Source organism: Tupaia chinensis, unplaced genomic scaffold (genome assembly GCF_000334495.1).
Source record: "Tupaia chinensis unplaced genomic scaffold, TupChi_1.0 Scaffold000406_1, whole genome shotgun sequence".
NCBI lineage: Eukaryota > Metazoa > Chordata > Mammalia > Scandentia > Tupaiidae > Tupaia > Tupaia belangeri.
Window position 1 is genome coordinate 1,843,797 of NW_006159908.1, and position 27,244 is coordinate 1,871,040.

The following is a 27,244-nucleotide window of genomic DNA, read 5'->3' on the forward strand; positions in this document are numbered from 1 at the left end:
CCCACACACACACACACACACACACACAAATGTGATTAAGATGTTGGGTGTGTGCCAAATAGCTGACTAGGAAATAGTATTAAGAAGCCACGTATGGAGCCCATAGGTGGCATGGTGGTTAAGAAGTAAAAAGTTTTCCACAGAAAATTTGTTGTAAAAAGCAGTAGAGATTGGAACATCACTTTCAGAGTTCCCACATACCCCGTCTAAATGGATTGCAACAGCACAAAATTTTGTAATTGCCCTTTAACAGCATGCCCAGTTCTTTAAGAAATTCCCTTATTCTCTGCATTAAGCAATATGTAAACTATCTGGAAGATACAAAACTCAGTTTGGCATCTACTAAATGCAGAGAGTGACATTAAAGAAAAGAAGACAGAAATAATATGTGGTAAAGGGAGAGAGTAGGGGTCAGAGACCAGGATTTTTGTCATGACCCCATTACCATTTGCCTAGCTTTCCCCTGGGCCAGCCACCTGGTTTCTCAGTGCCTCTGCTGCTCTCGTACTAGCACAGGTGATAATGTCCCCTGTGCTTTCCAGATCCATTCTTCTAGGAAAGATGCTTCCAGGTGAAGGAAACAGATCAGATTGTTTCTATCTTCATGTGTCTCTAGAGGTTCGTTTTCTGTGAAATAGTTTTCTTCCTCTTCCTTTAACACAGTAAAGTAAGCTAGTGCTCTCTGACCCGGGCATTCTTCCCAAGGTCCCTAATTGGAAATACTGCCTATTACAATACCACCTTTGTTTGCACTAGTTACTATGGCTTTGTTGACTTCTTGCTCAGTGAGCAAAGCCCTGAAAGGAAACTGGGAATGCGTCTGTGGTAACTGCCTCATTTTAAAGAGAATGCAATAAACTTTGAAGGGTTCGGTGACTTTATATTTGGTCCCAAAGTTCGTAATGTGAGAAACCAAATTTCTAATACAGAGCTTTTTGTTTGTTTGTTTGTTTGTTTTTGGCTTTTGTCATAGGTATATATTTTCACTCTTCTATTTTGAGTACAGTGGGCATTGGTGATTTTTAATGGACTTCACATAGGAAAACTAGAATACTTCCTTATCTTGCTCTTTTCTTTAAAAAGTAGGAACCCAATTGTGATGAATTGGGCTCTTGTACTTTTTTGGAAGCATGTAATAATGAGGGGCTGTAAATATACTGGGAATAGGGAGGCCATATTGAGCAGGATTTTGAAGAGTAGAACTCAGATTTGTGGTTTTTTACACGAAATTATTTATTTTCTTAATAAACAGCATTATCCCTTGAAATATCTAGCTTGTGAAGAAAAGAAAAAAGCTTCTAAAATTATAGTACTAGATTTTTCTTTCACTTCTCTGTTTTGCCTCATCAGTCCAACTCCCTTAGAGGCAGAAGAGAAGTTGACGATCAAATTGGTAAGAACTTGTCTGGAACAACTTTAATGAAATTTGCTGAATGAGTTATGTTATAAACGGTTCCAATATTGCCATAGGGTCACTCTAAAGTTTGCCAATGATTTGTCTTAAAATCAAATCTATGTCTTCAGTATTACACACTGATTCTCTTTGTCCAAGACTAAGAGAGGTTGCTATGACACATTGAGAACATTTCTGTCTCAAGTCCAGATATTGCAGATGTTATGAACAAGATACCTGAGCTTGGACCTTCATCCTGGATTACTCAAGATTATTAAAAAACAAAAGCAATGTCTCTTGAGAAATCAAGTACCTGTATTTACCACAAAGAAATAACCCAAACTTTTCTTTGTCATAGGAAGCTGTCCTTGAGGAAGGTACCATTGCTTTTCAAAATTGGGTTAAAACAGGCACAGAAGTTTACAGACAGTTCTGGATCTTTGATGTACAAAATCCACAGGAAGTGATAGTCAACAGCAGCAACATAAAGGTTAAGCAAAGAGGTCCTTACACGTACAGGTAAGTGAATACCTACATTTTACATTGCAATTGGTCTGAAATATACTGATTATCTTCTTGCCAATAAGTTACCTCCAAATAGTTTCCCTTGTGTGGAATCCTAATCTAAGGACCTAATTATTATTTAATTTGAATAAATGAAAAGAAACACATATTAACCAAATATTTATTATGTCTAGAAAAGAAATATAAGGTTCTTGTTAGTTTAAGAGTGATTTTTGCTGTGGGCCACATGCACTTGCCAGAGAGACAGGAGAGACAGAAAGCAAGAAATCACCCTCCGGGAGGATGGCCACTCAGAAATTCCTTCTCCTCCATTCTTCTCTCAGGATTCTGGGCACTCATGCACATATGGCCAGTGCGAGTTTTAAGCTGCCAGGTCTAGGACTCAAACCATAATCAACCATATGGAGTCCAGTAATGTAACAGTTATACCATATTGCTGACCCCAAGAGATCTAAGTTTTATTATAAACTTACCAGCAACAAATAATTTCCCTATGTTTAATAAGTTATAGTGTTTTGAACCTGTGTCATATATTTTAAACAAGTCTGAAGTTTGCATGCTGAACAGGAAAAAATATCAGTATTAAATGCATGTATTGTTCCAGTGGTTCTCAGTATGTGGCCTCTATTCAGCAGCAGCATCAGGGAACTTGGTGTCCATGCAGACTCTCAGATTCCACCACAAACCAAGTAAATTACTGGAGCAGCATAGTAATGAGTTTTGCAAACCCTCTGGGTGATTATAATACATACTCAATTTTAAGAACCATGGTACTGGGACCAGCAGTTAGCATAATGGCTATGTCACTGGATTCCCATGTAGTTGACCGTGGTTCGAGTCCTGGACCCAGAGGCTTAAACTCACTCTGGTGTGTGTGAGTGCGTGCCCAAAAATCCCAAGAGAAGAATAGAGGAGAAGGGATTGCGGCGTGGCCATCTCCCCTGGGGGGTTGATTTCTCACTTTCTCTCTCTCTGTCTCTCTGTCTTTCTGGTGAGCACACGCGCTCTATAGCAAAAACCTCTCCAAAAGAAAAATAAATAAAGAACCACGGCATTAAACTCATTTCACATAACAACTGCCTGCTAAGGATTTATGTTCAAACTAATTTCCAAGTCAATTAGGTGTTAACATTTATCTAGCAGTTTTATTCTTATCATTTCCCTAGCACTGAGGCTAAATATGTTATACATTTACCATACATTCCCTTAATTCACTTCTGAAGAGAATATTAACCAAGGATTAGGATTATATGTATGATATCCATATAAAGGCATAACTAAGTCCTGCTCTATCATTTGTTATATAAATATATGATTTTTCTCTCAATGGTAATTATGAGTTCTATACCATGATGAGTTCTTAGCACAAAATGCTGTATTTGTAACGATTTCTTCTAACTCATAATTATAGTTTTAAAATCTGTTTTGGATACTGTATGATGATATAATCTTCCTTTCTCTCCAAAGAATTAAGATGTTTCTAGGTTGACAACTCATGTCCTAAATATAGTGAAATAACGGTAGTCATGGTGAGAATAAGACCTCCTGCCATAGCACCTGTTATCTGAGGGAACTTCAAACAGTTAGTGGAAAAATGAAATTGGAAAAAAGTGGAGTATATTTTGGCATCAAAAAATAAAAGTTGAAATGCATACATAGTTTTTTCATGATACATATTTTCTGTGAACTTTTTCAAAGTCTTTGTATAAACTGTAGAGGGCCTTGATATCTGTTTTAGTCATTGTGCCCAAATACCTTGTTTCTATGTACATGTCTGTGAATATTCAAAATTTTGTCAAAGATTTACTTTTCACTGTTGCAAGAAAAGTCTTAATTAAAAAATAAATTTTTAAAAATAATTATTCACTGAATTTTATTATTATTATTATTATTGTAATTATTATTATTTTAAATGTGGTATAGGTCATGTATGAGGGAGAGAGAAAGAGAGCAAGCTACCAGGCCCAAGACTCAAGCCATGGTTGGCCATGGCGGAGTCCAGTGCCTTAACCACCATGCTACCTATTAGTCCTGGAAAAGAAATTATTTTATGGCCATCTTGTTCCTATGTTATTAGCAAAAAGCCTATATGAATGTCCTGTTCTAAAAGAACGTTATAACTATGATATATATCCGTGAAACTTCAGAATTCACACAAGACCTAGTGAAAGTTTAAGCATAACTATTTAAAAGTATTACCTGAATAGGGGTCATAGTGGCATGGTGGTTAGGGGTGCTAGAATCCCACATGGCTGGCCACAGTTCGAGTCCCAGACCTTGCTTTCTCACTTTTACTCTCTCTCACTCTGTCCTCTCTGATCAAATTAAGATAAATAAATAAATAAAGTTAAAAGTATTACCTGAATAAACTGAGTAAGTGTGAAAGAGAATAATTATTACAATTTCAGAACTTTTGTTTGCTTTTATGCTCTTTCTTTGGAGGAAATTTTTTTCACTTTTAAGAGTATTATTTGGAGACAGGAAAGTTTATTGGACCTAATTCTACTCTTGATAGAGAGCAGCTAATATGCATTGTATTCTTACAGTCTATAATCTATCTGCCTAAGGGACAGGAAGGGGCTGGGTTGGATGTACTCTACTTGATCTGCTTGGAGAAGCAGTGGAGGAAAGGCTAAAGATGTGGATTTACAGCTAAATTTCATGAACAGTAAACTCTTTAACAATTTTAAGGAGCTTCCTAGTCAACTAGAGATCTTGTCTCATGATGTCACCTTTGCTTGTCTGATGTTTTAAATAATAAGAAAACAACTGGTTATCTCTTTTTTTTTTTTTTTTCTGGAGAGATTTTCTGCTATAGGGTGTGTGTGCTCGCCAGAAAGAGGGAGACAGAGAGACAGAAAGCGAGAAATCACCCCCCCAGGGGGGATGGCTGCGCTACAATCCCTTCTCCTCCATTCTCCTCTCGGAATCTTGGGCACGCACGCACATGCACCTGGCGTGAGTTTAAGCCACCGGGTCTGGGACTCGAACCGTGGTCGACTACATGGGAGTCCAGCGACATAGCCATTACTCTAACTGCTGGTCCCACAACTGGTTATCTTTTAGAAGAAAGTTAGTGCCTTGAGAGTATGTGTTGAGCTAAATATGTTAGCCCATAAATTATATCCTGAATGCAGCTGGAATCAGAAGCCTCAGGAGGATGTCGCTCTTCAAACAGAGCCAGAGGTTTATGTGCCCAATGGCTGCTAACCTGAGTTTTGTGAAGCTTTGACAAGATATGACATGGACCAAAGGATAAATATTTCTAGATTGAATCTTAATTATAGTCCAGACTGCACTAGCTTTGTAAAAATGCTGTAATTCCTTCATAATAGTTTCAGATCCAACATAAATTACTTTAGGTTACTTTGCCTTGGCAGGAATAAAAAAGAACCTTGGGAAAAATCTAGGACAAATTCCATTCTTTGACCTTTTTAACCAACTCATCCCAAAACTTGTTTACAATCTAATATTTCAACAAAAAATTGAGTGCGTATGTTCTTTTCAAAAGCACATTCTGAAAGCAGGGCTCAGTTTAAGAATGTTTTCTAAGTGACTGCCATCTACTGGTGAAACATTGTAAGTACAATGGAAAAATGTCAAATTTGGGTCACAATTTTTTTGCTCCTGTTTCAATGATATGTTAATAAATATTCCTGAAAATTAAAGTGATTCAATTAAGAATATTAATAATATTTACTTCAATTTTATACTATAGTTATCCATCATGAAAGACACTGTAAGTAATTGACTGTCCTGGTGCAGTTTCAGATTTTGATGTTTTTTAGATGTCTACAGACCTACAAGTGAAATAAATAATAAAACTTTGATAGATTATATTAAAATATCTTAAAAATAAAATGTATCTGTACTCATATCTTAATCATATTTTAAAAGAAAATTTTATTTATTTATTCATTTAAAATATTTATTGAAGGGACCAGTAGGTGACATAATGGTTACATCGCTGGACTCCCTCACAGTTGACCATGGTCTGAGTCCCCATCCAGGCAATTTAAGCTTCACACAGGGTACATGTCTGTGTGTGCCCAAAGTCCCTAGAAGAGAATGAAGGAGAAGGGATTGAGGCGTGGCCATCCACTCTGGGGGGGTGATTTCTTGCTTTCTGTCTCTCTGTCTCTCTGACAAATGCACACACCATAGAGCAAAAAAAAACAGAAAAAACAAAAACAAAAGACCTCTCTAAAAATAAATAAATAAATAAGTACTTATTTATTTATTTATTTATTGAGAACTCACCATGTAGCAGGCCTTGTGCTTGGGAATACAGAACATTCATAATTCTTACCTCATAGAAATTTATATTATTATTATAGTTTAAAAGTATTTTTCTTGATATTTCACTCCCATGTTTTTTAGTCTTTACCTTAGTTATCTATTAAACTCACATAGTAGACATTCAAATATATAAGACAATGAATGATATCTATCTGCTTTTGTCTCAGTGAATGTCTTATAATTGCAAAAATATTTTTCTCAATAATAATCATCCTTCAAATCGTCACATTGCTAAAAAAGTAGTAGATAACTCTGAGGCCTAGAGAGGTTAGACCTATGAGTTTAAAAATAAGAAAAATTCAATATACAGGGGTAAGACAAGAGAGTTGTTCTCTAGCCCTTAAAAATGGAAAGTATATTCTATTATTTCTAATTCTAATCAAAGTACTGAGGAAAAAAAATTTAAAAGAAAAGGCTGTCCTAGATAGGCTATGTACTTGAAATGCTTTACTGTAAGAAAACATGCTCTTAATATTCTCAAACTTAACCCTCTCTACTGTCTCCTTCTTCCCTCAGGTTAAAGTCTGTTAGTTGAGTATAGGACACAATCCTTCCATATTTGACATCTTGCTTATTTCAGAGACTACTTTCCACCACTCCCTACTTTCACTCTGTAATTCAACCACACTCAAATATTTGCATTTCCCTAACCTTTTTCTTATCTGGCTGCCCTACTTTACCTAACTAAACTTCTATTTGTTATGTAGATCACTTACTTGAAATTGGTCCCAAAATGTGTCTTGACCTTACCCCTACCATGAACGCCTCAAGCTTGGATTTCTGTCTGTTCTATTTTCCTGTGAACTCTGCAAGCTCCCATTATAACACATATTACTTCTTCCCTAATATTCTAATTTCCTGTTTGCAAGTTTAAAATCCTTTTTAGTTAATGTCCTACAAACCCAGAATTGGCATATTTATCACTTTACTGTCCTTGTTTAACATAATTTCGGGCATATTCTATATGCTCAAATAACATTTGTTCAATTAATGAATGCAATTTGAGATCTAGTGTTCATATGAAATAATTATGTTTACTTTGTTTTTAGAGTTCGCTATTTAGCCAAGGAAAATATAACCCAGGACCCTGAGGACCACACAGTCTCTTTTGTACAGCCCAATGGCGCCATTTTTGAACCTTCACTCTCAGTGGGAACAGAGAATGACACTTTCACAGTTCTCAATCTGGCTGTCGCAGTAAGTAGACACACACAAAAATGCTGCTTGTTTAAAATTAATCTCATCATTAGAATTACTGGAAGATTTTATTTATTTTGCTTTATGTATAAAAATGTGTTTGTTGTTACTTTGGAGTTATGTCCACCTGGAAAGATAATAAAATTATAATATCAATGAAACTAGAAGTTTTCTTAAACTGCATCTTTGCTTTGTAAAGGATTAATTTAGAATATCTTCTTGTGCTTGGCATTGAGACAGAAATGAAACCACTCAGATTAGACATATTGTACTTTTAATCTTGACAGGATTCGGCAGGAATATTAAAGATACAGTTAAGGGACATTTTTATTAACTATTTTAGTATTTAATACATTTATTTGTCAAAATCTGATATTGTATTAGTACCTTAACCAATGATTTTTTTTTTCTTTTTGTAGGCTGCACCTCATCTCTATCCAAATGCATTTGTCCAAGTGGTACTCAATTCACTTATCAAAAAGTCAAAATCTTCCATGTTCCAAGTCAGAACTGTGAAGGAACTGTTGTGGGGCTATACAGACCCATTCTTGAGTTTAGTTCCATATCCTATTACTACCACCATTGGCGTGTTTTATCCCGTAAGTACCAAATACGAATGGTGATACTGCTTCATTTTAATTGGATAAGTCCAATGACTTTGGTAGGGTATCATTTTGCAACTTAGTACCTTAGCCCAATTGTTTATCTAGGAATATATATCCTAACTAAATAAACAAAAAATCCTTATCTCATATGGCTTTAGCTTTTCTAGTTGAGAAATTTATGTGAATTTGGTTAAATGTAAAGTTAAGCGACTGAGACTTAATATTTCTACTCTTTTATAGTTACCAATTTGTCAAAATTAGTTTTTAAATGTAAATCTTTTGACACTATTTTTGGTTTTGATACTTCTTTTTCACAAAATTAAGTTGAATACCACAATTTTATTAATGTTAAATGTATTTACGGATCATTCCTTCTTCTCTAAAAAAAAAAAAAATCTTACAGATTTGTTTGGTGCTAAAATTGTAAGGCCTAAATTTGCATGTGTGGAGACTAATTAGTCAAAAATCCTTTTTTTTTTTTTTTTTTTTTTGGCTGAAGTATTGGCCTTAGGGCACTTGTGCTGGGGAAGGGGAGTGGCTGGAAAGAGAGACAAAGAGAGGGAAAGTGAGATCACTCCCCATACTGAAAAGGGAAAAGGCCATGCAGAAATCCCTTTTCCTGGATTCTCCTCCTGGAATCTTGGGCATGCATGCACACATGTGCCTGGCATAATTTTCAAGCCACCAGGTTCAGTACTTGAACCGTGGTCAGCCATGTAGGAGTCTAGTGATATAACCACTGGTCACCCCAAGTCTGTATTTTTAATTGGTTTTGGTAATAAGAACTTTCAGTGGTCCATAAACATCATGAGACAGCAATTTAGAGATTTAGAGAAATGTGAACTTGGTACTGTACTTAAATTGTCTTAATGTTTTGATTAAAAATAGGACATGGTGACTATTGAACTGGAATTTTGACTATGATTTCATTTGTACTATGTGTCAATATTATAGTCCCCTGTTCATTGTTATTCCTTTGCTTTTAGAGAGTGTTTAGAATGATGAAGTTATGTATCAATGAAATTGAATGTAGAAATTCTCAGTAGGTCAGCAATTCAATTATTATTTTAACTCAAATACTTATGATTTTTTCTTTATCTAATTCTTTTAAATTTTACATAAATAATATTTAAAGATGATGACATTTAGAATGCCTCTATAAACCTATTCTTATTCTCATACGTTTTATTCAATGTCCCCTCACCTCAGTGAACTAGCAGTAGTGGTTATAGAGTGCTAGTGTTTGGACAATGTCGACTTCTGATGATGTTTTGCTTAGCCTCAGTCTCTACGCTTATTTCAGCCTCTATACTTATTCTAATTTCATTCTTTGAAAATGTTTTCAAGGTCAAAAATTTGAAAACTTTATTACATATATATTTCATATCATATAATTACAAATAACCAGTGTCAGAAAAACGTAAAACCAATCATAGAGTTTATAACTTGGAAAATATGACTTGTTCCAGAAGTAATTTTTCTTCTACATATCTTTTCAGTACAATAATACCGTAGATGGAGTTTATAAAGTTTTCAATGGAAAAGACAACATAAGCAAAGTTGCCATAATTGACACTTACAAAGGTAAAAAGTAAGTATCTGGTTAGTGAGTGAGTGTGTGTGTGTGTGTGTGTGTGTGTGTGTGTCTGATACTAGGGTTCTTTAAGGCAAATGGGATATTTGTTTAGCAAGTTGTAAGGCACCATCACCAACCTATGAAACAGACATGGTTATATCTAGGCCCTGGAAACTCCTGTTCTGTTAGGTATTAACCCTTTAGCCATCCCACACCCACACATAGCTGTTGACTCTCAGCCCTCTTACGGTTTGATTTACCTTTAGGCACAGGTTTTATTACATAAAGAAATCCTAAGGGACTATTTATCACTACTGCCTATCCAGCCTTGCTGTATAGCTGTATAATTAGATAGCCATAAATGTAACATAAAAAAATTAACTTATCAACTGATTGTCTAATAGGTAGGCATATATATTTTGTTGTTTTTCATTTTAATTAAAAAATTAAAATAGGGGAACCAGCAGTTAGCGTAATGGCTATGTCGCTGGACTCCCACGTAGTCGACCGCGGTTCGTGTCCCGGACCCGGTGGCTTAAAACTCACGCCGGGCGCGTGTGCGTGCGTGCCCAAGATCCCGAGAGGAGAATGGAGGAGAAGGGATTGCTGCGTGACCATCCCCCCTGGGGGGTGATTTCTCGCTTTCTGTCTCTATGTCTCTCTCTGTCTGTCTGGCGAGCGCACGCGCCCTACAGTGAAAATCTCTCCAAAAAAAAAAAAAATTAAAATTAAAATTTTGCATTTTAGTGGCATGACCTAAGCAAGTCAATGAAGACGGAAACTTATTGAATCCATACGGGCTATTATAGGATTTTCTCCATTCAGTCTCAAAACTATCATTCTATATTGATAGTTCAGCATTTTTTACCTTTATCAATGCAAAAATAGAATTGCTGTTTCAAATGCAGTGCTACTTATATATTAAATGGGAAAATAAGGATTATGCCACTTTAGAAGTGTTAAAAGAACAAGATTATAAAGCTATCATTTTGTTTCCCAGCTTCTGCCTATTTATCCAAGGGATTCATAGTCTATTAGATGCATAAAATAGGAAGAACCCCCCAAACAAAAATACTAAAGGAAAACGCCTTGTTTTCTTTTCCTTAAAGTTCATAGTTGTGCTTTAGACTAGCTCTTTCCTGTAAAAGAATAATCAAAACTAAAATAGAGTCCATCTTTTTATTAATACAAGTAACTACTCCTCAAACTGAATTTTTATGTTATGTTGCATGTAACAATTAAATATTTACTAGTATAATACTTTTTTTTCCCTTAAGAATCCATAGTTACATGTATTTATGGAAAAGCCTAATGGAAGAAAACATTCATTTTAGGAGAAGTTACATCAATGTTTGCATAGTGAGAAACAATGAACATTTCACTCCTTTTCAACATTATGGGGAGGTTTTGAGGACAGTTTCTAGTGTTTCTTATTAGAATAAGAATTTTACGTTAAGATTGTGACAGCGTTGATTAAATTCATCATGGCAACACTGGGCATGTATGTTTGTTTGTTTTGCTGTAAAAAGCATGTGCTCCCCAGAGAGAGAGAGACAGTGAGAGAGAAAGTGAGAAATCACCATCCAGGGTCATGGCCACACCACAGTCCCTTCTCCTTTCTCCTCCTGGGATTTTAGGCATGCATGCACATGCACCCGGTGTGATTTTCAAGGCACTAGGTCAGGTACTTGAATCATGGTTGTCAATGTGGGAGTCCAACACCATAACCACCTACTGTCCCCATGAGCATGATTAATAAGTTACTCTATTTTAAGAAGAAACAACAACTCATGTAGACATCTTACTGGAATATGGAATATGTTCAGAGTTGTGAAAAAATAGTTTTGTTTTTTTTTTCCTATCACCAAAAAATGGCTGAAGATGAATGAAAACTCATTGTTATTTATTAAGTTTTAATTTATTTATAGATTTTTATATAGAGCACAAGTGCTTAGGAGAGAGAGAGAGAGAGAGAAGGTGATAAATCACCTCCAGGTGGATGTCCACTCTGAAATCCTTTCTCCTCCAGTCTCTACTCAGACTTTGGGGCATGCATACACCCATGCCCAGTAAGATTTTCTGGACTCCAGGTCCTGGACACGAACTGCATAGCTGACCATGTGGGATCCCGAGCCGTAATCTCCATACCACCTGCTGGCCCATTACTGTTATTTTTATTCATCTCCAAATATATATATAGCTTAAGTAGACTCCAAAGCACTGATTAGTCAGCTCTGGCCTACTTTTATGTCAGTCCATACAAGAGTTAGAAAGGCAAAACCATATAAGGTAATTATGTCCAGGTTTTGAATTTTCATTGATCCAAACATTTGCTTACCTTTCTTTCTGCCCATTCCTCTCTTTAATCTCCTATTAAATTTACACTAGTGACCCACTTAAATAATTTTCTCTTATTCTATCTGAGCATTTATCAGACTATCAAATAATTCATTTTTTTTGCTGGAAAAAAATAGATTTCCCCTAAGTATAAAATATTTTCAAACTTTCTTTCAGAACTGTATATATTCCAAGTTGTTTCTAATTAACTTAGCATTTGGCAGTTGTTTTATGACCTGATCACTTAATGGTATCAGGCACTTAATTTATTGCAATAAGATTAAAACGTAAAAGAAAACATGGATCATATGAATTGGAACATTTCTTAAGTAGCCGTTGTCACATCTAATCTTTATTAGAGAATTATCAAATCATAATAGCAAAAAGTAATAAGGGAAAGGTACTCTTAAAATGAGAATGTTTGATCATTTTCTTTCTTTTTATTCCACAGGAATCTCTCCTATTGGCCAAGTTATTGTGACATGGTTAATGGCACAGGTAAGGACATGCATTTTGTGGTCATATTCACAGGAACTCTTACCATCTTGTTCCATGAATCCATCATCATGTGGCCAGTGTTGTAAAGGTTGAGTATGTGTTTACCTGTCTTCACATCACCACAACATTATTTGCTCTTTATTTTTACCTAGCATTAGTAAATGCTTAAGGTGATAAGGTGTCCAAAAATTAGCTACAGCGGATTTTCTCTTAACTGCATTACTAAGCAAATGTTTGCTTTGCAAAAACTGCAATCCTGGCAACAGATGTAAATATTACAAAGCCAAACCAACACAACACCTTAGAGAAGTAGTTACTAGTCAAATCTTTTGTAATAGTTACAGTTAACAACTTGAAATGGAAAGAATTAAAACAATCAAGATAACGACAAAAGGGAAAACAATACTTCTAAATGAGGTTGAACCCTCATGTAAAGCCCCATGGGAGGGTATTTCATCTTTCTCTGGTGAGCACACACCCTCTGAAAAGAAAGAAAGGAGGAAGAAAGGAAGGAGAAAGTATTTTCAATCAGAATAAAGAAAAAAGAGAATTATAACCTCAGATTTAGGATCTAGTTAGTTCTGGCATTTAATTCTTGAAGAAAAGGAAAATACACATATTAGTCTAAGAATTAAGATTTTAAAAAGCAATGGGGATCAAATACCATGATACTATTAACGTCTGATGTCAGTTTTCAACTACCAAGAAATAGGCACACCGTGTTTACGAAGTTTGTGAGGAAAAAAATATATGTAATGACACAAAGTAGATGAGGGATGAGGCTATAGGACAATATATATAATGAAAACTATGAAAGTTAAATAAAAGGTAAGACAGAATGTTTGCTTTTCCAAGCATATAATTGAGTTTTGCCTGGTCATTTAAATTTCTTACTGCTTTGTAGCAAAAATACTCCTGAACTTCCATTGTAGGGTTTTGAGTCCATGAGAAAGAGTGAAAAAATTTCTTTTTTTTGAGAGGTTTTTGCTATAGGGCGAGTACACTCGCCGGAAAGGCAGAGAGAGACAGAGAGACAGAAAGCGAGAAATCACCCTCCAGGGGGGATGGCCACACTGCAATCCCTTCTCCTCCATTCTCCTCGGGATCTTGGGCACACAAGAGTTTAAGCTCCTGCCCAGCATGAGTTTAAGCCACCAGGTCCGGGACTCAAACCGCGGCTGACTACGTGGGAGTTCAGCAACATAGTTCAGTTCTCTCAACATGGGAGACCAGCTAACTGCTGGTCCCAAGTGAAGAAATTTCTAAGTAAAGCATTACTGCAAATAAATTGTTAAGTGCCTCGGTACTGCTAACTCTAGTCATTTCATAGCATAATGCCTAGTCCTTAGATATAGAGAAAAACCACACTGTACTGCTTTTAAATATGAAAGTATTCTTTAAAACCTTGAGAATATCTATCTATCTATCATCTATCTATCTTTATATGTGTGTGTGTATATATATATATATATATATATACTTGTTTTATTTCTTTTTTGAAAGCACCAGAGTAGAATGTTGTTAATTACACTGTAGTAAACATGAGGTACACTTCAACCTAGGTAATCTGGAACTCTGAAAAGAATATTTACAGCAGAATCAGGATAAGACCATAAAGTATCTTTGCTTACAAGACATTTATTTAAAAACGGAAAGTGCATACTTTTGATGCTTAATCATTATTTTGAAACAGAATTGAATTGACGTGTACTTGTTATGAAACCATTTTGTGTGCATATATATATATATGTGTGTGTGTGTGTATACACACATACATATATACACATACACATTTTAAACATTTATTTCCAAAGCTTAGGGGTAGATAAGTTTTTTTTGGGGGGGAGGGAAAAGTTTCTGCAATAGGGCATGTGGGCTCACCAGACAGACAAACAGAGACAGAGAGACAGAAAGCGAGAAATCACCCCCCAGGGGGGGATGGCCACGCCCCAATCCCCTCTCTTCCGTTCTCCTCTCAGGATCTTGGGCACGCACACACATGCACCTGGCATGCGTTTTAAGCCACCGGGTCCGAGACGTGAACTGCAGTCAACTACATGGGAGTCCAGCGACATAGCCATTACGCTAACTGCTGGTCCCTGGGGGGTAGATAAGTTTGACAAGAAGAGGTAGAGGATTTATTAGGGACTATAATGTAAATACATGAGCACTGGATATGAGCTTAAAAATATCTAAGAAGACAGAAGTAACTCAAATTAGGAAGAGAAGTAGGTAGTTCAAGGAAGGGGGCAGTCCACTGACAGTAATTACAGCACGAAGGAGAAGAGATAAATGAAAGAGAAAAGATCCAAGGTGTTTTCATCCTGATCTAGAAGTGCATCTTTTACCTACTTCATTACATTTGAAAAACAGAAAATGAAAATGTTGATGTATATTTAGATTGTATCTTTCAATGAAAAAAAAAAAAATCAAAAGCCCTGCTAATTTCAGTTACCTTGTGGTCATTACCTGTGGTAATTTCTGGGTATAATTATGACATAATCTTTAGTGATATTTCAGGTAAGTTTTTTTAAGTTTCATTGCATTTTCATTGTTAAGGTACTGGGAGGATAGTTGTAGGTAATGGCTATACAGGGACCTCTATGTGGAATATAAGCTCCACTTTAATGGTAGAATGGTAGAATTAAATGGCGGTTACAAGATTACTGTAGTCTCGTGATATTTTCCTAATTACAGAAGTGTGAATGAAAGGTAAAGTCACAGGTTGAAACACTTGATGGAAAAACAACCTGTAATACCTAAGTAAAGAATGGGAGGGACCAGCAGTTAGCATAATGGCTATGTCGCTGGACTCCCATGTAGTTGACTGCAGTTCACATCCCGGACCCGGTGGCTTAAAACTCTCGCCAGGTGCGTGTGCGTGCATGCCCAAGATCCCGAGAGGAGAATGGAGGAGAAGGGATTGCGGTGTGACCATCCCCCCTGGGGGGTGATTTCTTGCTTTCTGTCTCTCTGTCTCTCTCTGTCTGTCTGGCGAGTGCACGCGCCCTATAGAAAAACCTCTAAAAAAAAAAAAAAAAAAGAATGGGTCTTACCATTTTAAACACATATTCAGTGGTGGCTTGTATTGGTGATATTTAATTTATTTGAGGATCAAATTGAGGAGTTACTAGTTGTTTCTTCATATACCCAATGTGTGCCAGAGATAATAGCTGTGGTAGACATTCAGTAGACTCAATAAATACGTTTTTTTTCACGTATGACAGATATGTTTTCTGAACATTTGCAGGAAATTTTTAGCGAGAGAAGTTTAGTAAATTGTTTTTTTAAAAAAATATTAATCAGGCGGGAACCGGCGGTTAGTGTAATGGCTATGTCGCTGGACTCCCACGTGGTCGACCGCGGTTCGCGTCCCGGACCCGGTGGCTTAAAACTCACGCTGGGCGCGTGTGCATGCATGCCTAAGATCCCAAGAGGAGAATGGAGGAGAAGGGATTGCAGTGTGCCCATCCCCTAGGGGGGTGATTTCTCGCTTTCTGTCTCTATGTGTCTCTCTGTCTGTCTGGAGAGTACACACACCCTATGGTGAAAACTTTTCCAAAAAAAAAATACATATTAATCAGGTATTAGGGCAGATGCATGAGCCATTATTAAAAATAAGAACAGGAGTTATAGCAGGAGTTCTAAGTGAAATTTATAATAAGAATAGTGCTTGTCGACTGATGGGGTGCAATATTTTTTTTTCCCCCACTCTAGGGTTTTTGCCATAGGGTACATGTTCCCTCTGGAGAAAAGCAGAGAAAGGGAAAGTAGGCAACCAAACCCCAGAGGGGATGGCTATACTGAATCCCTCACCTTCCAGGTTCCATTCGGAATTTTGAGCACACATATCCAGCAGAATTTTCAAGCCACCTGGTCTGGGACTCAAAGCATGGTCGATCATGTGGGAGTCCAGTGCCTTAACCAACTTGCCCTGGGGTATTTCAAAAAAGCAAACATAATCTCAGCTTTAACAATGTCTGATTTTACCATTTTTTAAAAATGTTTATTTTATACCAATGAAGGACTATAGTATGCAGATTCATTATTTAATATGGTAGCTGCTACCATAGTGGCTATTAGATACTTTGAAATGTGGCTAGCATAAATAGAAAAGTGCTGTAAGTGAAAACACACACTAGATTTTAAGAATGTAAATTATCTTGTTTTTTAATTGAATACATTTTGAAATATTGATATTTTGGATATATTGTGTTAAATAAATATCTTTTTAAAAAATATTTACTTAATTTTATCTATTATTATTATTATTATTTTAATTTGCTGTGGGGCACATGTGCTCACCAGAGAAAGAGAAGGAAAGTGAGAAAGCAAGCTGCCAAGTCCAGGACTCAAACTGCAGTTGGCCACGTGGAATCTAGCACCTTAATCTCCCTGTCACCTGCTGGCCCTACCTATTTCTTTTTACTTACTTTTAACGTGACTACTAGATAATTTTTAAATTACATGCATAGTTTGTATTATATTTCTATTGACCACACTGAATAAAATTTCTAAATTTTTCTAGAACACGCGTTATGTCTAATTGTTTGACAATGACTTATTTTTAAACAGATGCAGCCTCATTTCCACCTTTTATTGAGAAGACCCGGGTTTTGCAATTCTTTTCCTCTGACATTTGCAGGTAAGAGTACTGACATGTGTCTTTGAATCAGAATTTTCTTTACAAGTGACAACATATGGACCAAGAAACTCTTACTTAATAATCATATTGTTTTAGAAAAATAAAATATATTTAGGGATTCTTTTTCTTTCTTTTTTTTTTTTTTTTATTCTTTTGGAGAGATTTTTTTTCTATAGATCATGTGTTCTTGTCAGAGAGACAGAAAGAGATAGAGAGACAGAAAGCCAGAAATTACTCCCCAGGTGATATGCCCACACCATAATCCTTCCTCCTCCATTCTCCTCTTGAGATTTTGACCATGGGTCCAGTGACATAACCATTATGCCATCTGCTGGTTTCAGGGAAATGTCTTAAAAATAAGTATGGAATTTACACTGTTTATTAACTCTACAAAATATCCTTCTATGACCTTCAGCTTTTTATAATACAAATCATTTTATTTGCCTAAATAAGAACTATCTTTTCATCTTTTTACTAGACCAATAGTATATTTAATAAATATAGAATGGCATGCCTAGTCTTTCTAAAGATAACCTAGAGAAGATGATGCAACTGTCACAGAGCAGCGTGTTGAATGCGCTCTCCTGCCACAGTGCCATCTCTCCAAGTCAATGGGGCCCAGTAGATACCACACAAGCACTGGATCCCATGCTGCTACCCTTTCACCTTCACCCTAACCTGAGGCTGGGTGATTGGGATAAGCATTTAATATCTCTGAATCTTTTTTTTTCTTATTGGTAAAATTGAAGCAAGTCATGTTTGTTCACAGAGGGTTACTGAGGAATTTGGAAGGAAAGTGTATTGAGCCCTAGCGTATTGCCCAGGTCAGGGTGTTTACTGGAAACCACCAAGTTGTATGAGGTGTGCACATGCACATACCCCAGCCAGTGAGTGACTCCTCTTCCTAGGAGTAAGTTCTGAAAGACAAAAGCTTCATGTTTGTTTAGTTTAAATTGAGTACAAATAAACAATTTGAAGGAAGTTACATAAATATTAGGAGACTTCAAAAAGTCTGTGGAAAATGGATTAAAATATAAGTTTTTTTTTTTACACTTTAAAAATTTACAGTTAATTACAGCATGTTTTTTTCCCAGTGGGAATGCAGTACATATCAATCAAGTCAAAGATATTATCACACACATTATCATCAACAGATAATTAATTTTGTGTCTGTTAAATGTTTTAATTAGAAGTTCATCCATAGTTTTTTCATAATACGAATTTTCTATGAACTTTTGAAGCCCTCCTCTCCGTTGCCTCATACTTAACCTGTAGAAGAAATTACCTATGAGAAGTATTTTCAGTATAAATACTGTATGGTAGTTCATAAGCAAAACTTGTCCTTAGAAGATTTTGAGAACAAAGGTAAGAATAGTTTACTCTCAGGAATCTAGTTTTAGTATGTTATAATTTTATAAGAATTTTTTTTCCTTAAGGTTGAAATGATAATCCAGAATTCTAATCAAAGTATTGACTTTTTAGGTTGAAGCAAAAACATCTCTAGAATGCAGTTCCAATTCCTAGAATGAAGTTGTTTTTTGTTTCTTTCTTCAAAGATATTTTTCTGTGTGTGTGTGTGTGCGTGTGTGTGTGTGTGTGTGTGTGTTTAGGTCTATCTATGCTGTATTTGGAGCTGATATTAATCTGAAAGGAATCCCTGTGTATAGATTTGTCCTTCCAGCCAACGCCTTTGCATCTCCACTTCAAAATCCAGACAATCATTGTTTCTGCACAGAAAAAATTATTTCAAAAAATTGTACACTGTATGGTGTGCTAGACATTGGCAAATGTAAAGAAGGTGAGCAAATATTCTTAGTATGATGGTCCTTATTATAACCTTGGCCAAAAATTCCTTTTCACTGAAACTTGAAATTAAAGGAAGTAATAACAGCAGATGGCAGCAATTGTTAGGGTTAATTTTGTATTGTTTTTCAGGTTCAAATTGTATTTTAGTGTTGCCAAAAATAATTACCTTTAGGCAAAACTGCACCAGTGTTTTCCTATGCTGTTTTAAAGTTTGCTTTAAAATATATATATATATATATATTGAGAGATTTTTGCTATAGGGTGGGTGCACTCGCCAGAAAGTCAGAGAGAGACAGAGAGACAGAAAGTGAAAAATCTTCCCCCCACTACCCCCAGTGGGGATGGCCACACTGCAATCCCTTCTCCTTCATTCTCCTCTCTGGATCTTGGGCATGCATACACACGTGCCTGGCGTGAGTTTAAGCCACCGGGTCTGGGACTCAAACCGTAGTCAACTACATGGGAGTCCAGTGACATAGCCATTAGGCTCACTGCTGGTCCCTCCAGAATATTATTGATCCTCCTAAATTATCATCTGCTATTGTTCTAGATTTCTTTTCTCTAAAAATGGTAAATGAAAATAAATATTTCCAGTATGTCTCTAAAACAGGAATTGGCAAACACGTAATTTGGTGTGTGTTTTATCATGCTCATATTCCTAATACTGAAGAGGGTGTAGATAAAGAACAAAAAGAAAAAAAACCCACTTTTTGAGAAATTAATTTTCACTTCAAAGACATATTACTACTTGAAACATGAGCATACATTATTGAACTTTGTGTTCAGCAGCTAAACTTTACATACTGACAATTAATACATTTGCTTAATAGAATGATGCAGAATTGTATATCATATTTTTGTGTTATACTTTGTATATTTAGGATCTTATGCTAAAATTCTTCTCAACCCTCATTTCCTAATCAGTATTCAAATCAAACTATGTATTTTTTTTAATCTGAGAATTTTTTTTCAAGGAAATATTATTTGAGTGATATGTTAGATAAAGAAAGTGATTTATTCCCAATTGACTTTTAAAACTTATTTCAGGAAAACCTGTGTACATTTCACTTCCTCATTTTCTACATGCAAGTCCTGAAATTGGTGAACTTATTGAAGGTTTGAATCCAAATGAAGAAGAACATAGCACATACTTGGATGTGGAACCTGTAAGCAAATATATTATTGATCCGATTTGGTTAATGTTTTCTTTTAAAAATGAATGAAAAGATAATCTTGTCATTCATACTTACTGGCTATATTTATTGAATCATGTTTTTATTAAATTACTAAAACTTTCTGTCAGGGAAAACTATATTGATTTCTTCCTATTACTGCTTATGAAATGCAAAGAAAAATGATAGTTTTAGCATATGGATTTTTTTCCCTAAGTTTATTTCTTCAATGAAAGAGAGAGACACGTGCACCGTAACAGAGTTGTGAACCGCCTCCAGCCCCAACAAGCCTGGGTCATGGGTATGTGCATGATCCTTGGTGTTACAGGAAGGCTGCGGGATGTGAACTGGGAACCTTCTCATACTGGTCCAGTTTTGTTACCACTGCACCTTTGTTACCATCTGGCCTCCAAATGGATCTTTATAAGTCTCTTTAAAGTTTATTTTTATTCATAATATAGACTAGATGTGTGTACATGGGAGAGAAAGCACCTCCCAACGGCAATCCTTTTCCCTGCAATTCCCCACCTTGTCAGGATCCTGGGCATATGTGTGCAAGCCCAGTATCAAACAAGTGAAGACAGGTTTGGGACTCTGGTCTTCTATGTGGAATCCAATTTTCTCTGTGTGGTGCCTAACTTCTGTGCCACAGGACTGGCCCTATAAGCCTTTTTAATTATCCATAAGTAAAGAATACAAATTGATTGAAAACAGTTTTATATAATTACTGTTTGTCCGTATATGGTACTTATATTTAGAGTCACTGTATGCTATGAGGGAGTAAAAGAGATTTTATCCGTATATATAAGTTCAGGGTAATATTTATTATATTTAGCATCAAAATAGTCTATCAAAATTGTTCTAGCACCACCGTTTTACTGTTTAAACTATTTTAATATTCTCATTTTCAAAAGTTGAGTGAAATTCCAAAATTTTAGTAGCCATGTTTAAGTTTAAACTGATAATTCATAAATTTTGTCTTAATATATATTTGATCATGTATAGTTCAAAAATCAACTGTCTGAGCTCTGAAATTTTGTTATTGCTGCTGGTGTTGATGTCCTCAAAACCATTTAGGTAAATATTACAAATCTAACTAAACCCTTGACATAAAGTTAGGCAAAGAAATTGTGTTTATGTGTGTATATAATATATAAGTCTGTGGATGTGGTATGTACATACATATATATGTAATTAAACTATATAATAGTTATATATACATATATTTAATAGGTCCAATTAATTAATTGATTTTTACAAGTTTCAGGTCTGGCTGTTTCATATTTTTTGAAAGAACTAATATAATAAAAATAAATTCTATGTATTCTGAATGAATATTTGAAAAGAAGCTGGTAATTATTTTAGTTTATTCTCTCTTTAGATAACTGGATTCACCTTACAATTTGCAAAACGGCTACAGGTCAACATATTGGTCAAGCCAGCAAAAAAAATTGAGTAAGTCTCTTTTTATAACTTGTAGAATTTTATTTTAAGAATGTATATAAAACTATTAAAGTAAATAGAATGTGAACAACTTTTTGCCCTAATATAATTCAATGGTAACTAATAAGTGATTATGATAACTTACATTTGTAATTTAGAATCATATCTAATGTTTATTAGCATGTTATTTACACATATTTTGGAATGTTTTTGAGTATGCAGTAGTATCTTATTTTACTAGGTGTCCAATTATTCCTAATACAGTTTCTAGAAAACATATTTTACTTTACTGGGTAGAAGTTGTTAAAAGAAAAAGTGTGAGTTTAGAGAAAGTCAGAAAGCTGAATTAGAAATATTCGTGAGTGAAGTCTGAGAAACATCTATATTAAAATTTCAATGATGAATTATAGAGAACAAAATTAAGAAACTTAACTAATATACAAGAACAACTGATTCCTGAACCTTTATTTGTACTAGCAATTCCTAAAATGTCTGTTATATGTGTATGAACAAATTGGTATACATTTTCTAATTATTGTCAATGTATATCACAGGGCATTAAAGGGACTAAAGAAGAACTATCTGGTGCCTATCCTTTGGCTTAATGAGGTATTTTAATTTTAGTCATTGTATGTATACATGCAGTTCCAAGTAAACCAGAACTCACTAAATATTACAGTGCTTATAGAGGCCGGATTAGCGTAGGCATAGGCATTTTATTCTATCATGTGCCATGCTATCTCATTTTAAATTACCAGAGGGCATGTTTGCTCACTAGAAAAACAGAGCATCCCTCAGTGAGGTGTGGTCATACAACACTCCCTTTTTCTCTATTCCTTTTTCCAGTCAAGACTTTTAGGCAGGAATACTGATGGGCCTGGCATATTTTTTCCAACCACTGGGGCTGGGATTCAAACCATGGTGGGTCATGTGGGATCTAGCTACTATAACTTCTGTACTAAATGGCCAGCCCCTGAAAAACCTGTTTTTGGTATAAACCACTGAATTGATTAATGACAGAATTAGGAAATGCATTGCATAAACCTTTAGTGCAGTTGAAACTGTTGAACCTTGTCATTTCCTGTCACTGAAAAATAGTACTTGGAAAATTGTGAAATGTTTCAGACAACTCTGAAGAGCTAATGAAACCTAGTACTATGTCGAAAACTGTAAAGCATATTTACAAGGAAGGGGATTATATTTTAGTCTAACTTGGCACTTACTATTTTCTTTACTATGCAAAGGATCATTGACTTGTCTAAGTGTTTGGAGAAAAGGATGATACATAATTGGAGGGTATGAGTATTTTGCTTCACTAATTTACCAAAATAATGCTAATTACTAATTTGATTACAGACTGGTACCATTGGAGATGCGAAAGCCGAAATGTTTAGAAATAAAGTGACTGGAAAAATAAGCCTTCTTGGCCTGGTAGAAATGGTCCTCCTCAGTGTTGGTGTGGTGATGTTTGTTGCTTTTATGATTTCATACTGTGCGTGCAAGTCAAAGAATGTAAAATAAGTAAGTATATACTAAAAAAAGTGTTACTTAAATAATGATATAATTACTTATTTTAATTTTATCAAAGAGTGGTTATATATTAGGCCACTCACATTTCTGAACATGTCTAGATAACTATCATTTTTAAAAATACATCCTCCAACTTTTGAGGTGTTTAATATAAGTTAAGACACAAATGAAGGCTGAATGAGTAGATAAAACCTGTGAATAACAAGAGATCAGCCAATTTTATTTTTAATTTGGGGAAGAATGAAAATAAAAATAGATGTAACTGTTACCTTCATAAAAGTACCACAAATATATTGGGTTGTCAGGAAGGTCATGACTCATTTTTTTTAAAAGAAAAGCAGAAAAAATATGTCATGACTATTCTGACAACTCAATACCTTTTGTCAAAAATTCTGATTGGTTCATTTCTTGCTTATTTATAGCTAGTTAATTCCTTTAAAATGACAAATAGATCATGTGTCACTAAGAAAGCTTATGTAAGTTTAAATCGTGAAGAGAGTAAAATTGACAAGGGAAAGAAAACTGAATAAGAAACAAAAGATAGAGATCAATATGAAAATACACTATTTAAAAACCACCGTAAAGATTTATAAAATAAAGATAATATATTAATATAAAAATGGGATTACTGCCTGTAGATATGCTGGCCAAGTCATCTAAATCCAGGATGTCGATTCTTAGATATTTAGTATAAACTCCTGATGAACAATTAAATATCATGGTCTAAAATTTGAATATAATGACTTAAGAAAATAGAAGAAATTAGCATACCAAATCATTCAGCAGTTATAGGAAAACCCCGGTAAATGTGAGCACATTTCAGAGTCTTGGCAATGTTGCAGAGGGGTTGAGGACTCTGTGCTTCAGACGTAAATGTCCGTTATCTCCAATGAGTGCCTAAGTCTAACTTCCCTAAATGGAAATCTTTTTATGAGAGAACTTTCAGAGAAAATTTTACAATTCCCTCATAATTTCCATTAGCTCTACTTTCTAAAAACACCTCAAAAATATATAATATATATGAAAGCGACATGCTTGCTATGCAAATCACAACTTCAAAACAAGTTTTTTTGTTCTGCTTCTACAGAATATTGACTATCAAGTGTCTTAAATAGAAACTTTGGGCTTGTCATAGATGGTAATTAATGTTTGTTGAGCTTTTGCTACGTACTAGGACGAAGTGAGCTATACATTTAATGTCTAATACAATTTAATGATAGCCAGGATTCATCAGCTCCTTCTGTCTTCTGGAGAAGGATTATAGACTTCACACATTTTAACAGATGTAAAATTGCCTGATCACAGTGTGAATCCATCAAATTGATCATTTTTGAAAAAAAAAAAAAAAACAACTAGGTTTTTGAGATCAATTTTTTTTTTTGAGAGTAAAAGTTTGTGCTGGGGAGACAACCTAGTTTTATTATATCTGCCACTATTTACTAACAACAACAATGACAAAGCACTAAACAGTGCTGCCTACAGTCTGTTTGGGCAGAATGTGTTGAAAATGTAATCTAAAATATTTGCTTTATAATAAATTTAATACCTGTCATCAGCCCAGTAGCAAACAATTTCTGATGAAATAAAAATATTCACATGACAATTTCTATAATATATTAAAAAGATCATCTAAAGAAAAGTCAAACAAAATAACAAATAACTTGTTATGTTGGGAAAACATGCTTTTCAAAAGGAATTATAGTAATCATAACTTTTTCCCACTGAGGATTCTACGTTGAAACTACATGATAGATTTCATTATGGCATAATGAACCCTGGATGTTCTATTCCTTGGGTTCATATGTAACTAAATTATGGTGAAGAACTTAAAGTTTCCAGAGTGCCTTTGTCAGAAAATATAACTGTTATGAGGAAAAATTACTACCCTTTATTTATTTATATTTTAGAGAGAGATTTTTGCTACAGGGCATGTACACTTGCTGGAGACACAGAGACAGAGACAAAGTGAGAAAACACCCCCCACGGGGAATGGCCATGCTGCAATGCCTTCTCCTCCATTCTCCTCTTGGGATTTTGGGCATGCACACACACATGCCTGGTGTGAGTCTCAAGCAACCACGTCTGGAACTTGAACTGCAGTTGGCCCTGTGGAAATCTAGCACCTTAACCGCCATGCCACCTGCTGGCCCCACTACCTTTGTAAAACTATATTTTTTTCTTATAAATAGAAAATTTTTTCTTTGTAAATTACTCAATTTACTATATTTACAAGAATTACAGGAGATGTAGATTTAACTAAATAAACATCAGTTTTGAATATTCTATAAGTTATGTCTTTAAGAAGATCAGTGGGGACCAGCAGATGGCGTGGTGGTTATGTCGCTGGACTCCCATTTGGCTGACCATTGTTCATGTCCTGCATCTGGTGGCTTGAAAATCACCCCAGGCGCCTGTGCGTGTGTGCCCAAGATTCCAAGAGGAAAATGGAGAAGGGATTGCAGTGGGGCCACTCTCCCTTGTGGGGGTGGTGATTTCTCACTTTCCCTCTCACGGTTTCTCTTTCTGGTTAGTGCTAGCACCCTAAGGCAAAAAACCCTCTGGGAATAATAATAATAATAAAAAATAGATTTGTGAACAATTAAAAAATAAGAGAGAATGAAATATAAGTTGGTAGATCTAAAATATGATTTTACTCAGAGGATCACAAGGAGAATAAACGAATGTCCCTTCTGAAAATAGTATTACATACTCCTGTAAATGGAAGATGGTGTGAATGGTATAGAAATGCATATCCAGAGAAGATTTAATAAGCTAACAATTCTTTTCTGGTATGGCTGCTTTTGCCAGTAGGGAAGCAGCCTTCCATGTATCCATCTTGAATGGAGACATGTTTCCACTGCTTCCTAATATGCAGCAACATTTCTTCTCCTCTACAGGCTGCAAGAAAGTCTACACTTATGCAACGGCTATGTCAGGACTTTTGGTAATATTGATCCACAAAATGAAGATTGAATATGCTTTATTTTTTCAAAACACACCTTATCTTTTAGTTGAGGAAATGGTGGCTTTTTTTTTTTTCAATTTTTTTTTTTTTTTTTTTGGTAATATTGATCCACAAAATGAAGATTGAATATGCTTTATTTTTTCAAAACACACCTTATCTTTTAGTTGAGGAAATGGTGGCTTTTTTTTTTTTTCAATTTTTTTTTTTTTGCACTAAGTACCAGCACATTTCAAAAGGATTTACCAGATGTCCTTAAAATCCATACTTCGAACAAAACCCAGCATCTTTTAAAATGCATCAATTGAATTGATTTCAGTTTCTACAAGACTCGGCTCAAACATGAACCAATTGTTTTCAGTTGATTCCAACTTCCTAACAGGTTCTGTAGCAGCAAATACAGCAGGCAGAGTGGATGTTCACAACAAATCCTGGGCACTGAGCTCTTGTCTTCCTGATCAAGGGGAAAACACCATCACCTTTGGAGTGTTCCTGTTCAATTGCAAAAAACAGACCTCAGGACCATCAGCACCGTGCATTTTCTGGGCACCAAATATTTTCAAAGACATTTTATGAATGGAAATAAATGACTGGCTTGTGAGTTATTGTTATATGTTAAGTTTCTTTCTCTGTGGCATCCTTTCTACAACAATAGACATTGTAACCATTTTCTTTCTGTATAACAATGGGTTTATATTTTTTATCACTGATCATGAGAGTGGACATTATTTTTAGCACATCTATCTCTTCATATTTTAAAGACTTGTTTTTCCATGTTCTGCAGCTCTTCTGGAAATCTGAGTAGATTTTGGTCTTTCTACTCAGTTGTAACTTAAGCCTGGCAACATCAGACTGCTGATCTAGTATTAAGAGATATAAACTGTAATAAAGAAATTATTATATGGAAGATCACCGAGAATAGAATGTGCATTAGTGGATAATATTTCTTGCTTTCATTGTTACCTCAGAAAGTCTGGTTTCAACCATTAAAAGTTGTTCTTCCTGAAATTCTGTGCTTTGCCTACTTCTTTTTTTTGAAGAGGTTTTTGCTACAGGGCGCATGTGCTCACCAGAAAGACAGCAAGAGACAGAGACAGAAAGTGAGAAATCATCCCCCAGAGGGGATGGCCATGCCACAATCCCTTCTCCTCCATTCTCCTCTCGGGATCTTAGGCACACATGCACACATTCCCGATGTGAGTTTAAGCTACCAGGTCTGGGACTCGAACTGCAATTGGCTACATGGGAGACTAGTG

At 35.3% G+C, this 27,244-nt stretch overlaps 1 protein-coding gene across 1 annotated transcript in view; it reads left to right on the forward strand.

Annotated features, from left to right (window-relative positions):
- CD36 (CD36 molecule (CD36 blood group)) overlaps positions 1 to 26,996 on the forward strand; it is a 69,455-nt gene extending 42,459 nt beyond the window's left edge. Inside the window, exons 5-15 of the mRNA XM_027774139.1 lie at positions 7,267 to 7,414; positions 7,834 to 8,013; positions 9,519 to 9,610; positions 12,384 to 12,430; positions 17,006 to 17,075; positions 18,686 to 18,873; positions 19,929 to 20,047; positions 21,435 to 21,508; positions 22,051 to 22,105; positions 22,853 to 23,017; positions 26,371 to 26,996. Coding sequence (XP_027629940.1) covers positions 7,267 to 7,414; positions 7,834 to 8,013; positions 9,519 to 9,610; positions 12,384 to 12,430; positions 17,006 to 17,075; positions 18,686 to 18,873; positions 19,929 to 20,047; positions 21,435 to 21,508; positions 22,051 to 22,105; positions 22,853 to 23,017 — 1,138 coding nt within the window. The 3' untranslated portion in view covers positions 26,371 to 26,996. The remainder of the gene's footprint in view (positions 1 to 7,266; positions 7,415 to 7,833; positions 8,014 to 9,518; positions 9,611 to 12,383; positions 12,431 to 17,005; positions 17,076 to 18,685; positions 18,874 to 19,928; positions 20,048 to 21,434; positions 21,509 to 22,050; positions 22,106 to 22,852; positions 23,018 to 26,370) is intronic.
- Positions 26,997 to 27,244: the final 248 nt, after the last annotated feature.